General features: G+C 45.7%; 1 protein-coding gene across 1 annotated transcript in view; it reads right to left on the bottom strand.

The window, feature by feature from the left end:
• The window catches only part of RTKN2 (rhotekin 2), a 414,584-nt gene that overhangs the window by 43,285 nt on the left and 355,382 nt on the right, over nt 1–15,917 (bottom strand). The window contains exon 11 of the mRNA XM_063961816.1: nt 2,598–2,705. Within this exon, the coding sequence (XP_063817886.1) occupies nt 2,598–2,705 (108 nt within the window). The remainder of the gene's footprint in view (nt 1–2,597; nt 2,706–15,917) is intronic.

Genomic DNA, 15,917 nt, shown 5'->3' on the forward strand with positions numbered 1-15,917 from the left:
TCCACGTACTTTGTAAAAAAACAAACCGAACACCGAGCCATACCGGACTGAAAGGGGTCCAATGTTTTCACATCAAACCCCTTCCCCCGAATGCCGGGACATCACGTGACTCCTGTCACTGATGTCCCTTCAGCCAATCAGGAAGCGCTACTGCCGTGGCGCTCACCTGATTGGCTGGACGCCGTCTGTACTCTGACAGCGCCTCGCAAAGCCGCTCCATTACTTTCAATGGTGGGAACTTAGCGGCTAGCGGTGGGGTCACCCGCCGGTCAGCCGCTGACCGGCGGGTGACCTCACCGCTAGCCGCTAAGTTCCCACCATTGAATATAATGGAGGGAGCTGTGCGATGCGCTGTCACAGCGATCAGCCAATCAGGTGAGCGCAACGAAGTTGCGCTTCCTGATTGGCTTAGAGACCTGTCAGTGACAGCTGTCACTGACAGATCTTAATCGTGGAAAGGTGTCCCATGTGTCAGCATGGGACCCCTTTCAGTCCGTTTTTGGTGCGGGTAAATGCGTTTTCTTTTTTTGCCAAGTACGTGGATTTATCTCTGGACCCTGGTTAAGGTGAGTATATTGAACTTTGCTTTTCAGGTATCCGTGGATTCTACATGGAGAAGAGGACCGATGTCGGCGTGTGAACATAGGTAAGTATGTGTGTGTCGGTAGTGTGAAATAAAGTTTTACTGTCGACGGTGTGTGTGTCCTGTTTTTATTTGGGTATTTTTTTTCCAGTAGTACTACAGGTACCAGCGGGCCCGTTTTTCTCCCGCATGCTGGTACTTGTGGTTCTCCAAGTACCAGCTTGCGGGGGAGGCTTGCTGGGACTTGTAGTACTAATGGAAAAAACAATATCTTTTTATTATCACAAAGGCTATCAGCCCCCCCATCCGCAGCCCATTGGATGGGGGGGGACAGCCTCGGGCTTCACCCCTGGCCCTTGGGTGGCTGGGGGGGGGGACCCCTTGATTGAAGGGGTCCCCACTCCCCCAGGGTACCCCGGCCAGGGGTGACTAGTTGGATATTTGATGCCACGGCCGCAGGGCACGGCATAAAAGTGACCCCCGGCTGTGGCATTATCTGTCCAGCTAGTGGAGCCCGATGCTGGTGTTAAATATACGGGGGACCCCTACTCGTTTTGTCCCCCGTATTTTTGGCACCAGCATCAGGCGCAGAGCCCGGTGCTGGTTTTAAAAATACGGGGGATCCCCTGTCAATTTTTTCCCCGCATTTTTAGAACCAGGACCAGCTCAATGAGCCCGAGGCTGGTTATGCTTTGGAGGGGGGACCCCACGCCATTTTTTTTTCAGATTTTACCGTTCCAGCAAAAAAAAAAAAAAAAAAAAAAAAAAAAAAATTAAAAAATATATAAATAATATTTGTGCCTCCCCCAAAAAAAAAAAAAAAAACCTAATCCCTTCTAATATAAATAGATCTGCTATTCCCAAAAAAAAACCCCCCCAAAAAAACATGTTTAAAATTTTTTTATTTGTTTTCACCCTCCAAAGTGTGGCGGATTGAAAATCGCGAATTTGCTGTCTAAAAGCACTGCAGGCGAATTTCCAAACTTGAATTGAATATGCTGGAGGCGAATTGCAGCATCTGTACCATTGCAGAAAAGGCGAATGCGGAAAAAGGCGAATTGAGAAAAGGCGAATTTTGACGGTCCGTTTTTTTGCGAAAAAGTACTGCACTGCATAGGCGAATTGATTTTTTGAGGCGAAAACGTTCCGGAATTCGCCTTTTTCTGAAATTCGCCCGCTATTGCATATACCCCATTGAGTTTACTGGACGTGCCAACAACTACAGTTTCCCTACTAGGGAGGCCAATCCCGGGCCATTTTTCCAATCCCGGGTATCGGGATTGAAAAATGGTTAATCCCGGGATTCCCGGGATTGGCGTTTCCCTATGTGGCCGCCCCTCCTCGACCCGACCTGGGGGTAAATTTACTAAGATGGGAGTTCTATTTAAGATGGGATGTTGCCCATAGCAACCAATCAGATTCCAGGTATTACCTTCTAGAAGGTGCTAGATAAATGAGAAGTAGAAGCTGATTGGTTGCTTTGGGCAACATCCCATCTTAAATAGAACTCCCATCTTAGTAAATTTACCCCCTGCACACATAACTCGCCATACATGCAGGGCGGGCGAGTGGAAAACATCCTCTTCTCCCCCTCGGCGGCGAGTGACGGTGCAGCGTGACCTATGACTGCACTACCAATCACGGAATTGAATCCCAGCCGTTGTTGACCCTAAATCCCGGGATCCGCACTATCCCAATCCCGGGATTGGCCTCCCTACCCCCTATACACTGGGCGATATGAATGTATGATATGAACGATAACTTTAAAAAAAAAAAAAGATCTATCATTCATATCGTCCAGCGTGTACGCTTGAACAATGCATGAACACGCTGGTCGTTTAATGTGGTCTTCAGTCGTCTGTACATGCAGCTCAATTTTGTCTATATCATTCTTGTTCATATATGATGATAGTCATTATTGTTCAGCAAATAGAAATCTATACACACAAAGATAATTCTGTGCGCACTTTTTTCTACTTAAAACCTCCACTTACAAAACATCAATGGCACTTACTCATATCATGGTACACCGAGGCTGCCTCTTTTGTTAGGAACAATGGTGGTTTCCGTGGTGACATCATCTCTATTTTCATAAGTTCTTCTGAACATTGCTTCCACTGACCTGAAAAACAATGGCATTAGCAGGACTGCAATCAGCCATGTATACGGACTGTACAACCTAGAGGTTCTTGAAGAGGTATGGCTGTAATAAAAAGCAAGGTACACTAATTAATGATATAATTAGGTGGTAGGTGCAAAGTATTAGAATAGATTATCTGATCATCACTATTATTTTATACCTCTATTTGCTTAAATATGCAATACATTTCTGAACCTGGCCCCAAAATTCAAGCTGGACATTCAAATATGCTGCCTGCTACAGCTGAAAACTCATAACAAGTTGGCTTGAAAAAAAACCATGATATTAAGTAGTACATATAATCAGTGAAACTGTTCTAACTTTAAATGCCTGGATCCATTTACTGTTATGGATTACAATACTTTTAACCTTACAAACTGTAACTTCCCATTCGACATAATACTAATTAGTCATTTTACAGTATCATGCCAACATCCTCACTCACCTGTACTGGGAACATGCTCGAACTCTACAAGACAGACCGGATGAAACACCCTAGTGAAATGACAACCATCTCCGAGATCCGCTGTCATTTTTACAGTCTTCCAGCAGATGTTTAGGCAGCATAGCGGTTAGCATTCATGCCTCACAGCACAGGGGTCTTGACTTTCATACCCGACCAGGACCATATCGGTGTGGAGTTTGTGGAATCTTCCAGTGTTTGCATGGTTTCCTCCCCACACTCCAAACACATATAGGTAAATAACTTGGAATGTGACAAAATTAACCCTAATGCCTATGTGTTCTTGTGCAACATTGAATATGGACTGTAAGCACCAATGGGTCAGGGAGTGACATAAGTTGTACACAGCTGCACACAATGGCGTTGCTATATAAAGAATAATAAAAGTTCCCACTGTGAGAGTGTATAGGAGACATCTCCACTGCAAAGAGGTGCTGCAATAGTCTAAACTGAAGGTTGTATTACCTCATCCAAGGTGTAGAGCCCTTAATAAAAATAGGATTTTAATACCTACCGGTAAATCCTTTTGTCTTAGTCCGTAGAGGATGCTGGGGCATCTGTAAGGACCATGGGGTATAGACTGGATCCGCAGGAGACATGGGCACACTAAAAGACTTTGAATGGGTGTGAACTGGCTCCTCCCTCTATGCCCCTCCTCCAGACCTCAGTTAGAAAACTGTGCCCAGGGAGACGGACATTTCGAGGAAAGAATTTATTGTATAAACACGGTGAGTGTCATACCAGCTCACACCACGAACATACCGCAGAACGTGAGTATCAAAAGAATACCAGCCAACGGCATGAAAAAATACACAGCCACATGCTGAGAGAATATGTAACACAACCAATAATAAGACACCACCTGCCATGGCATGCACAACATCAGCAACAGCCTGACAGAAAAGAAACCCCACCAGAGTGTAACCATAACCATTAACTGCAGACACAGTACGCACTGGGACGGGCGCCCAGCATTCTCTACGGACTAAGAGAAATGATTTACCAGTAGGTATTAAAATCCTATTTTCTCCTACGTCCTAGAGGATGCTGGGGACTCCGTAAGGACCATGGGGTTTATACCAAAGCTCCAGACCGGGCGGGAGAGTGCGGACGACTCTGCAGCACCGATTGAGCAACATGAGGTCCCCATCAGCCAGGGTATCAAACTTGTAGAGCTTAGCAAAAAGTGTTTGAACCCGACCAAGTATCCGCTCTGCAAAGTTGAATCACCGAGACTCCTCGGGCATCCGCCCAAGAAAGCCCACCTTCCTAGTAGAATGGGTCACCACCGAATTCGGTAACGGCAATAAAGCCGTAGAACGAGCACGCCGAATCGGATCACAGATCTAGCGTGTAACCGACTGCAGAGACGCAGGCGCCCCAATCACGTTGGGAGCATCCCAGACAAACAGAGCCTCTGTTTCCGCAATCTGAGCCAAATTGGCGACATAAATATTCAAAGCTCCGACTACATTGAGAGACCTTGAATCAGCTTAAGTAACCACAGGCATCAAATAGGCTGGTTTCTGCGAAACACCTAAACCACTGTTGGCAGAACTATTATCCGAGTTCTCACTTTCGCTCTATCCTCCTTGAAGATCAAACAGGGGCTCTTGTGAGACCCAGCCGCTACCTCCGACACCCGCCGTGCCGACGCCAAAGCCAAAAGCATGACCACTCTCCAAGAGAGAATTTTACACAACCTTTCAGAAAGGTTCCAATCATTGTGGGGGCACAAATGGAGGTTGGATATGCAGTACTCCTTCCACGAAGGTCCGAACTTCCGGAAAGGTCGCCAATTCTTTCTTGAAAGAAAAATTTATAAGGCCAAAACCGCACTTGAATGGAGCCTAACTTTAGGCCTGCACCCACACCTGCTTGCAAAGAATGGAGAAGAACGACCCACCTGAAGCTTCCGAAGTAGCCTTGTTGGATTCACACCAAGACACATATTTTCTCCAAACACGGTGGGAAGGCTTTGCCGTTACTTCTGTTCTAGCCTGAAGAAAAGTGGATATGACTTCACTGGGAATACCCTTTCTGGCTAGGATATGGCGTTCAACCGCAACGCCGCCAAACGCAGCCGCGATAAGTCTTGATACACGCCCGGATCTTGCTGTAACAGTTCCTCACGTAGAGGAAGAGGCCAGGAATCTTCTATGAGTAAATCTTGAAGAACTGGATACCAAGCCCTCCATGTTCAGACCGGAACAATGAGGATCGCCTGAACCTTTGTTCGTCTTATGTAAATCACCCTCAGAAAAGTGAAAACGGAGGGGACACATAGACCGACTGAAAACACCCAAGGTGTCCCGAGGACGTCCACTGCTATAGCTTGAGTGTCCCCTGACCTGGAACAATATCCCTGAGATCTCTCGTTGAGGCGAGACACCTATATGTCGAATTGAGGAACACCTCAAAGACCTGTCGCTTCAGTGAAACTTCTCGATGACGACTGTATATCTCCTAGATGGAGATCGCATCTGCAGAGGAATCTATTTCTCCGTCGTTCACATCCGGACCGAAGACTGCTAATATAGCATTTACCAGTCTTTTCACCCAGCGGAAAACTTTTACGGCATCTGCCATTGCCGCTTTGCTCCATGTTCCGCCCTAGCGGCATACTAACACCACAGCTGTCAAGTCGTCCGACAGAATTAACACAGCAGATTACAAAGCATATGTTCATTGAAAATAGCTCTTAATTCAAGAAAACTTATTGCAAACAAGCTTCCCAGCTTGACCTTTTCCACTGGAAATACTTCCCTTGCAAGGAATGCTCCCCAGTCTCGGAGATCTGCATGCACGGACACCAGGATCCCATCCTGGATTCGAACCTTCTTCCCTCTAGGAGGTGAGAACTGAGCAGACACCACAGGAGCAATATCCTGGCCATTAGAATTATATTCTGGCGCATGTGCAGGTGAGACCCGGACCACATTTCCAACTGGCCCCGTGAAAACCACTCTGGCATATGACCTGCTCACCGAAAAGCCTCTTAGACCGCACCCTCTTCTTCATCAACGGTACATATTGATGGATTGTCACTGCAAATCCGATCAGACTCTGGATCCTCAGACCTCTTTCCACAGGAAAACACAGAACCTCAACAGTTCATTATCTACTCTGATACCCACCACCGACATCTGCGTCGTTGGGAACAACAGCCATTCCCTGTGTTGAAGAACAGTCAGAGAGAAACAACGATTTGCACCACTTGTTTCTTGACCTCGCCTTATTTAGGAGAGCGTCTCAGTACAGAATAACAATGGCTCTTACTATTGAAAGAAACCCATCATACTGCCATCACTCCGGTGAAATGGCAAAGACAATCCTGGATATCAACCCAGGTAAGCCGAATGCGGAGAAAAAAACGCATTCAACCCCTTTTCTACCTTTACGTGCTGGAGCTCCCTTCGCAAGTAGAAATCTTTGATTTTTTTTTTTTTAGGGACAGCAGGACAATGTCCTGAACCTGACGCAACTCTGGAATGGCGTCGCGTACTACCTCCCCTTCCAGAGGGGAATCGCTAAGATCTATTCGAAAATCAGTGAGGGGAATCATCTGTAAACTCCAGCATGTCCCCCTTTGGATTCTATTAGTAACTCACAGGTCCAAGTCCATTCCCGGACTGACTGAAGAATAGTAGACGAGTTCCCACCGGAGTGGGCTCCAGCCACATAGACCCAGCGACATGTGGTGGATGTGGTAGAAACAGAAAGCAACATCCACTTCTGCGAACCTAACAAGGCTGCAGAACTCTTACCTTTTCACCTTCCACAGTCTGCACCGAAAAGGAAAAAAGAAGGGTATCAAACCGGTTAAAATGACTGCATCCCACAACCGAATGCGTCACCAACCGTTGTGAGGGAATCTAACTCACAAAGTTAGACTTACCCGCCATATCTGCCAAGATTGACTGAACTGAACTGAGGCCTCCCAAACAGCGGTACACCGTCCCAGGGAAACACTCCAGTATCTCTCGGATTCGGCCTCAGCATTTCTTCTGCAGTCGCACGGCAACCTGCCGCCATGTTATAGAGAAGAATCAACATAAGACACATCCCCTCTCTCTATAGGGTAATTCTATCGGATGCCTTTCCGAATAAAAAAACACTCCCCCATGTGCAGGTAATGCAAATAACTCCAAAGTAAAGAATAAAATATCACTTCGCTTCCTGTGTACGATCCTTTGTGACTGGGCCCCGTGTCGACCAGGAGTTGACTTTCACAGTATTCTATCCGCAGCGGGAAAAGAATAAACATTCGGACTCCTTGGCCAGGATTTACTAAAAATCGGAGTTTGGCCGATTTGTGTTTTTTTTTTTCTAAGTCCCAATCCGGGAATTCACTAAGCACCAATCTCGGCAGTGTTTGGACTATTCGTAATGGTTTGAATGACAACGTTCACAAATACGAATGAATAGACCATCAGTCAAACGCGGCTGTTATTTCATAGAATACGGGCATTCACTATTCATTCGTATTTGGGTGTTAGTTTCTGAGTGCTCAAGTGCGGGTCTGTTTTTTTTCGATTCGTTAAAAAAGCAGCAATAAAATAGTCCTGCTTTTTCCAGTCGAGTTTGGATAACCATGCATGGATCAGTGAGATCTGTGCATGGTTATCTATGGGAAAGGGTCTGTTTAGTGTTAAAACGGGAAAAAATATTGCGTGGGGTCCCCCCTCCTAAGCATAACCAGCCTCGGGCTCTTTGAGCCGGTCCTGGTTGAAAAAATATGGGGAAAAAAAAGGACAGGGGTTCCCCCATATTTAATCAACCAGCACCGGGCTCTGTGCCTGGTCCTGGTTCCGAAAATACGGGGGACAAAAAGCGTAGGGGTCCCCCGTATTTCTGAAACCAGCACCGGGCTCCACTAGCTGGGGAGATAATGCACAGGGACACTTTGATATCGGTCCCTGCGGCCGTGCCATTAAAACCCCAACTAGTCACCCCTGGCCGGGGTACCCTGGAGGAGTGGGGACCCCTTCAATCAAGGGGTCCCCCCCCTCCAGCCACCCAAGGGCCAGGGGTGAAGCCCGAGGCTGTCCCCCCATCCAAGGGCGGCAGATGGGGGGCTGATAGCCAATTGTGAATATTGTTTTTAGTAGCAGTACTACAAGTCCCAGCAAGCCTCCCCCGCAAGCTGGTACTTGGAGAACCACAAGTACCAGCATGCAGAGGAAAACCGGGCTCGCTGGTACCTGTAGTACTACTACTAAAAAAATACCCCAATAAAAACAGGACACACACACCGTGACAGTACAACTTTATTACATACATGCACACCAACATACACACATACTTACCTATGTTCCCACGAGACTCGGTCCTCTTCTCCATGTAGAATCCTAGGGGTACCTGTGGACAAAATTATACTCACATAATCCAGTGAAGAATTCGGCCTTTGAATAATCCACGTACTTGGCAAAAAAAAAAAACCGCAAACCCGACCACGCACTGAAAGGGGTCCCATGTTTACACATGGGACCCCTTTCCCCGACCCCCCCTGACTCCTGTCAAAGAGGGTCCCTTCAGCCAATCAGGGAGCGCCACGTCGTGGCACCCTCCTGATTGGCTGTGTGCTCCTGTAGTGTCTGTCAGGCAGCACACGGCAGTGATACAATGTAGCGCCTATGCGCTCCATTGTAGCCAATGGTGGGAACTTTGCGGTCAGAGGTTGACCGAAAGCAACCTCACCGCTGACCGCAAAGTTCCCACCATTGGCTACAATGGAGCGCATAGGCGCTACATTGTATCTGTGCCGTGTGCTGCCTGACAGACACTACAGGAGCACACAGCCAATCAGGAGGGTGCCACGACGTGGCGCTCCCTGATTGGCTGAAGGGACCCTCTTTGACAGGAGTCAGGGGGGTCCTGGCAGTCGGGGGAAAGGGGTCCCATGTGTAAACATGGGACCCCTCTCAGTGCGTGGTCGGGTTTGCGTTTTTTTGTGTGCCAAGTACGTGGATTATTCAAAGGCCGGATTCTTCACTGGATTATGTGAGTATAATTTTTTTCACAGGTACCCCAAGGATTCTACATGGAGAAGAGGACCGAGCCTCGTGGGAACATAGGTAAGTATGTGTGTATGTTGGTGTGCATGTATGTAATAAAGTTGTACGGTCACGGTGTGTGTGTCCTGTTTTTATTGGGGTATTTTTTTAGTAGTAGTACTACAGGTACCAGCGGGCACGGTTTTCCACCGCATGCTGGTACTTGTGGTTCTCCAAGTACCAGCTTGCGGGGGAGGCTTGCTGGGACTTGTAGTACTGCTACTAAAAACAATATTCACAATTGGCTATCAGCCCCTCATCTGCCGCCCTTGGATGGGGGGACAGCCTCGGGCTTCACCCCTGGCCCTTGGGTGGCTGGAGGGGGGGGACCCCTTGATTGAAGGGGTCCCCACTCCTCCAGGGTACCCCGGCCAGGGGTGACTAGTTGGGGTTTTAATGGCACGGCCGCAGGGACCGATATCAAAGTGTCCCCCGGCTGTGGCATTATCTCCCCAGCTAGTGGAGCCCGGTGCTGGTTTCAGAAATATGGGGGACCCCTACGCTTTTTGTCCCCCGTATTTTTGGAACCAGGACCAGAGCTCAGTGCTGGTTGATTAAATATGGGGGGACCCCTGTCATTTTTCCCCCCACTTTTTTTCAACCAGGAACGGCTCAAAGAGCCCGAGGCTGGTTGTGCTTAGGAGGGGGGACCCCACGCAATTTTTTTCAGATTTTTAAACAGTTTAATCAACTTTTTAAGGTACACAATGAAGCCCTGCACGGATCTCACAGATCCGGCCGGGATTCCTTGTGTTTTGTCAGGCAGTGTTTTACTCATCACTCCCGTAAAACACTGCCTGATATTACGAATCACATCGACATCGGAAAAAACGATTGTGTAAAACTCGGCAGCTTAGTGAATGATCGTATCAGGATTCAAAAAGTTGCAGTAAAATGCACCCGATACCATTCGAGTTCAAACACCCTTCAAAACGGCCAAAACACGAATATTAGTAAATATTGGCCCTTGAGAGGATCTGAGACAAACTCATCACGGTCGACCTAGAGCTTTATCAACAGAGCGACCAGCACATGAGAAGGAATACTATTACTTCAGCATTCATTATAAATCATAATAAGAATATACATAATGTAATACACAATTGCACACATATCCTAAATTTATATATATATATATATATATATATATATATATATATATATACACATACACACATATATATATATATATATATATGTATATATAAAACATACATATAAGCGGATTGTCCGGAACCTTCGGGTTCTTAGCGACATTAATGTGTTCGGAATGTGTATGACCATGTACTGAATGCCCAATTGTTGATCTAACAGGAAACCTTATGGTCGACAGACAACCCAGTAGTCGGTCCGAGGGGAATATACGTAAATAATTTTAATAACACTCCCACACATATACTACAGAGTCTGTGCACGAGCTACAGGCCCATGGAACCGTAGCATACATATAAATATATATATATACAGGTATAAGGCAGTTACAGCATGTTAATTTACACCCAGTAATAACAGTTGGTGCCGCCAGGGTCACCCACATACTACTGTGTCTCCCATACAGTGTTTACTTTTAACAAGCATACAACTACCGACCTGTTGACTCTGCCTCTACAGCATCAAGTACCAACAGGCGTCGGCGATGCAGACAGTGATTCCCATAGCTGATTGTGTAGACACATGTGGACTATAGTGGGTATTCTGACAGGGAACACACAGAGAAACATGCACAGCAATGATTATATACCTCTTTCTAAAAAACAGTGCTATATTCATTATAACACTAAAAATCTGTGCCCCTCCATGTTTGTACACATTTTTGGCGGGGACAGAGAGAAAATGGCGCTGAACACTGCTGTGGGGGCTAAGCCCCGCCCTCTCTTCGGCGCGCTTCAGCCCCGTTATAATATAGTATTAAATGCAGACAGGGGACCGTATATAGTGTCCACACACTATATACCTCCTCAAATAACATATATAATGCTGTCCAGGGCGCCCCCCCTGCGCCCTGCACCCATGTAACCGTTGGTGTGTATGGGAGCAATGGCACGCAGCGCAATCGCTGCTGTATGCTGGCGGGGGTAACGTACCTGGTGCCGGGGCCCGAATATGACTTCTTGCCAATGAAAAAGAGAGACTCAGTAACTGCTGTCCAGAGCGCTCCCCCCCAGCGCCCTGCACCCTGTGAGTGCCGTTTGTGTGTGGGAGCATGGAGCGCAGCGCGACCGCCGCACTGTACCTCCGTTACTGAAGTCTTCTGCCGTCTGATGTCTTCTGTTCTTCTCATACTCACCCGGCTTCTTTCTTCTGGCTTCTGTGAGGGGGGTGAAGGCGCGGCTCCGGGAACAAGCAGCTAGGCGCACCAAGTGATCGAACCCTCTGGAGCTAATGGTGTCCAGTAGCCTAAGAAGCAGAGCCCTTAACTAAGAAGAAGTAGGTCTGACTTCTCTCCCCTCAGTCCCTCGATGCAGGGAGCCTGTAGCCAGCAGGTCTCCCTGAAAATAAAAAACCTAACAAAGTCTTTTCAGAGAAACTCAGGAGAGCTCCCCTAGTGTGTGTCCAGTGACTCCTGGGCACAGAGTCTAACTGAGGTCTGGAGGAGGGGCATAGGAGGGAGGAGCCAGTTGACACCCATTCAAAGTCTTATAGTGTGCCCATGTCTCCAGTGGATCCCGTCTATACCCCATGGTCCTTACGGAGTCCCAAGCATCCTCTAGGACGTAGGAGAAATATTTGTCTATTTAAAAACCATAAATACTATCTGAAATTTCATGAACACCCTTCTCTGAAATGGACATTAGTAAGTACCATACTTCGTTTTAGACTAAAATTATACACTACTACTACTTACTGGATGGAAGTTATTCCCAGCGTGTGGTTCAACTCCCTCAAATCTTTTTCCAGACCTTAGAAGCACTGCCATCCTATATTCGCATAAGTAATACAGGATAGATAAACGGTCACCATGGTCTCTTTTCTCACTATACTTTTATAGTATTCTAGAAGTACCATCCCACTCAGTACTGCCACCCCCTCTCTATAACACACCTCCTCCAGGATCATAACACAGATCTTTATTTGTTGGTCTACAATAAAATTTTGCCAATGCTTACATGAATGATGTCCTTTCCTTAGTACTTGTTCTTAATACAGGTTGAGTATCCCATATCCAAATATTCCGAAATACGGAATATTCTGAAATACGGAATTTTTGAGTGAGACTGAGATAGTGAAACCTTTGTTTTCTGATGGCTCAACGTACACACACTTTGTTTAATACACAAAGTTATTAAAAATATTAAGCTAAAAAGACCACCAGGCTGTGTGTATAAGGTGTATATGAAACATAAATGTATTCTGTGCTTAGACTTAGGTCCCATCACCATGATATCTCATTATGGTATGCAATTATTCAAAAATAAGGAAAAATTCAATATCTAAAACACTGTTGGTCCCAAGCATTTTGGATAAGGGATACTCAACCTGTTAGCAACAGTTTATATACTCTTCTACAAGTACCCTATTCTACTAGAGCTCTCATTAAATAAAGTTCATAAAAAAGAACAACAATTTTCACTTCCTTGTCTCCCTCCTTATTCGCATAAAATGTCACTGACCATAACTAGGGCAACAACACAGCAAATGTACAAGAAAACAAATGGCTTGCTAACTGTCCATGTACGTATACATTTTCTATTGGATATTTTACTTCATGCGGGTTGGGAACGAAATCCCGGCAATCAGGATGCAGACAGTGGCATCCCAACAGTCAAAATTCCGATTGATCCCAGTAAGTATTTAAACCCTACCCCACCCCCCTGAAGCCTAACCCTAGCACGGCAGGAAGAGTCCGGATCCCGCTGTTGGTATTCTGACTACATCCAAATACAGACAATGCCAATGCTCTATGAATGAGTTTCTATATACAGGATTTAGTTATTGACAGTTAGAATGTCAATAAGTAGAATGGGGGCAGAATGACAAAGCCTACATGCCAACAACCTAGTAATGTGATGTAAAGCACTGGGACAATCTTAGCATTAGCACTTTAAGCATGATGCTTTACCATCATGTTTAAACTTCTATAATGTCAGCATGTCAGGTCCAACATAACGGTGTGTCCCCTTTTGTGCTTGCAGACATTCTGTCTGTCAGCCATTCCCTTCCCTATATACTGTACTAAGATGCAAATAATGCAGAAAGCAACATGTACAATTTAAAGTACATTAACTTTGTTGAAACAAATAGGTTTGATGAATACAGTTATAGTGATTTGTTGGAAAGATATCTATTGGCAATAATTACCTTACAAATTGATGACTGCAAGTGAATAAAAAACAAACAAAAAACCCCCCACTGTCTGGCATCATACATATAGTGCTGTAAAATGTTTAATCCCAGTAGGCCAAAGCATCCAATGCAGAGACAAAGGCATAAAACGTTATTGCAATGTGAATACATATCTGTTTGGTGAATGACCTGATCTGCAAGCAGCTGTCATGGAATGTCAATACCTTCTCTAACAAGCATTCCAAACCAATTCATATGCTCCTGTCAGCTGCAGATAACAAGGGAATAACTCTGTTCATTAACACAGCTGCATTATTTTCTCAACTTGGGTAACCACTGAGGAACCATTATTGGACAACGCAACAAAGAAAGCAGTATAAAGGCACAGTCACACGCAAAGATTTCACTACAAATGATTTAGCATTTAAAGGGTCTCTCAAATATGATATCACATGTAATATCAGATTTTTGGTTTGGATGTGATGTTCCCAGCTAGCTATAGGGCATTATGTATATTACGGTAGTTTTTTGTGCACAAATTTTATATAACCTGGTTTGACATTAAAAAAATAAACTAAAATAAAAATTGATGTCTATGGTAAATTAACTTGTGACCACATTTTTTGTGTTTTGTGCTCTTTTCTGGGAAGTAAACAGTTTACATAATCTACGGATATTACCTGGTGATTATTACTCAAGTAAGATAACTCATGCAAATCTTTGTATAATTCTTTGATATTTTCTGGGCCACTGGAATTGGCTGGAACTACTGTATATAATTTATGGACATTTAACCTTAGATATCGTTTCCTGGTGTATGCCTGGGGGGAATATGAAACTAGCAGTGGCTGGACAAGACTAATGTACATAGCACATCAATCCAGTGTAGTTCTGCTAATTACTACTTTGCAGCCACATACATGCACAGATTGCTAATCACGTGCTCTCTCAGCGACCTTGGAGCAGAGGAGCAATTTCACTGGTGATAATAAGAATGCCAGTATTTTTGCTTAAAGATTACATTACTTTTGTAACAGTCAGCGACTGGAGAAAATAATAGGATTTTGGTTACCTACCGGTAAATCCTTTTCTCGTAGTCCGTAGAGGATGCTGGGGTCCACATTAGTACCATGGGGTATAGACAGATCCACCAGGAGCCATTGGCACTTTAAGAGTTTGAGAGTGTGGGCTGGCTCCTCCCTCTATGCACCTCCTAGCAGACTCAGTCTAGAAACTGTGCCCGAGGAGACGCCCATCTTCGAGAGAAGGATTTAACACAGATAGTGGCAAGATTCATACCAGCTCACACATACAAGGCACATCAAGCTAACTTAGCTTGAACACTCAGCAACCGCTATAACATTACTTACCAAGTAACAATGCAGTATTCAACGAAAACGAAGTTGTACTGAACCAAATAACGATAGCAGGAAAACGAAGCGCTGGGCGGGCGCCCAGCATCCTCTACAGACTACGAGAAAAGGATTTACCGGTAGGTAACCAAAATCCTATTTTCTCTTACGTCCTAGAGGATGCCCGGGTCCACATTAGTACCATGGGGATGTACCAAAGCTTCCAGAATGGGAGGGAGAGCGCGGAAGCGCCTGCAGAACTGATTGACTGAACTTCAGATCATCAGAGGCCAAAGTATCAAACTTGTAGAACTTTGCAAACGTGTTCAACCCAGACCAAGTTGCAGCTCGGCTAAGTTGAAACGCCGAGACACCCCGGTCAGCCGCCCAGGAAGACACCAACTTACGAGTAGAGTGGGCCTTGACAGTTGTAGGACATGGCAATCCTGCCGTAGAATACGCATGCTGGATAGTGAACCTGATCCAGCGAGAGATCGTCTGCTTAGAAGCAGGACACCTTATTTTCTTGGGATCATACAGGATAAACAGAGTCCGATTTTCTGTGACGAGCAGTCCTCTTCACATAGATTTTCAGAGCCCTTACAACATCCAAGGACTTTGATGAAATTGAGGCATCAGTAGCCATTGGCACCACAATAGGTTGGTTGACACAACCTTCGGAAAAAACTGCTGACGTGTCCGGAGCTCAGCTCTATCTTCATGGAAGATCAAGTATGGGCTTTTACAGGACAAAGCCCCCCCAACTCCGACACATGTCTAGCAGAAGCTAAGCCCAACAACGTGACAGCCTTTTATGTAAAAACTTTGACCTCAACCTCCTGTTGAGGCTTGAACCAGTCCGATTGGAGGAACTGCATCACCAGCTTCTTGTTGAGACGTGAGGCCATCATGTCGATCTGGGGGACGCCCCAAAGATCTGTTACCTCCTTGAACACCTCCGGATGGAGACCCCTCTCCCCTGGATGCAGATCGTGCCTGCTGAGGAAGTCCGCTTTCCAGTTGTCTATTCCCGGAATGA

Source organism: Pseudophryne corroboree, chromosome 3 (assembly GCF_028390025.1).
Source record: "Pseudophryne corroboree isolate aPseCor3 chromosome 3, aPseCor3.hap2, whole genome shotgun sequence".
Lineage (NCBI taxonomy): Eukaryota > Metazoa > Chordata > Amphibia > Anura > Myobatrachidae > Pseudophryne > Pseudophryne corroboree.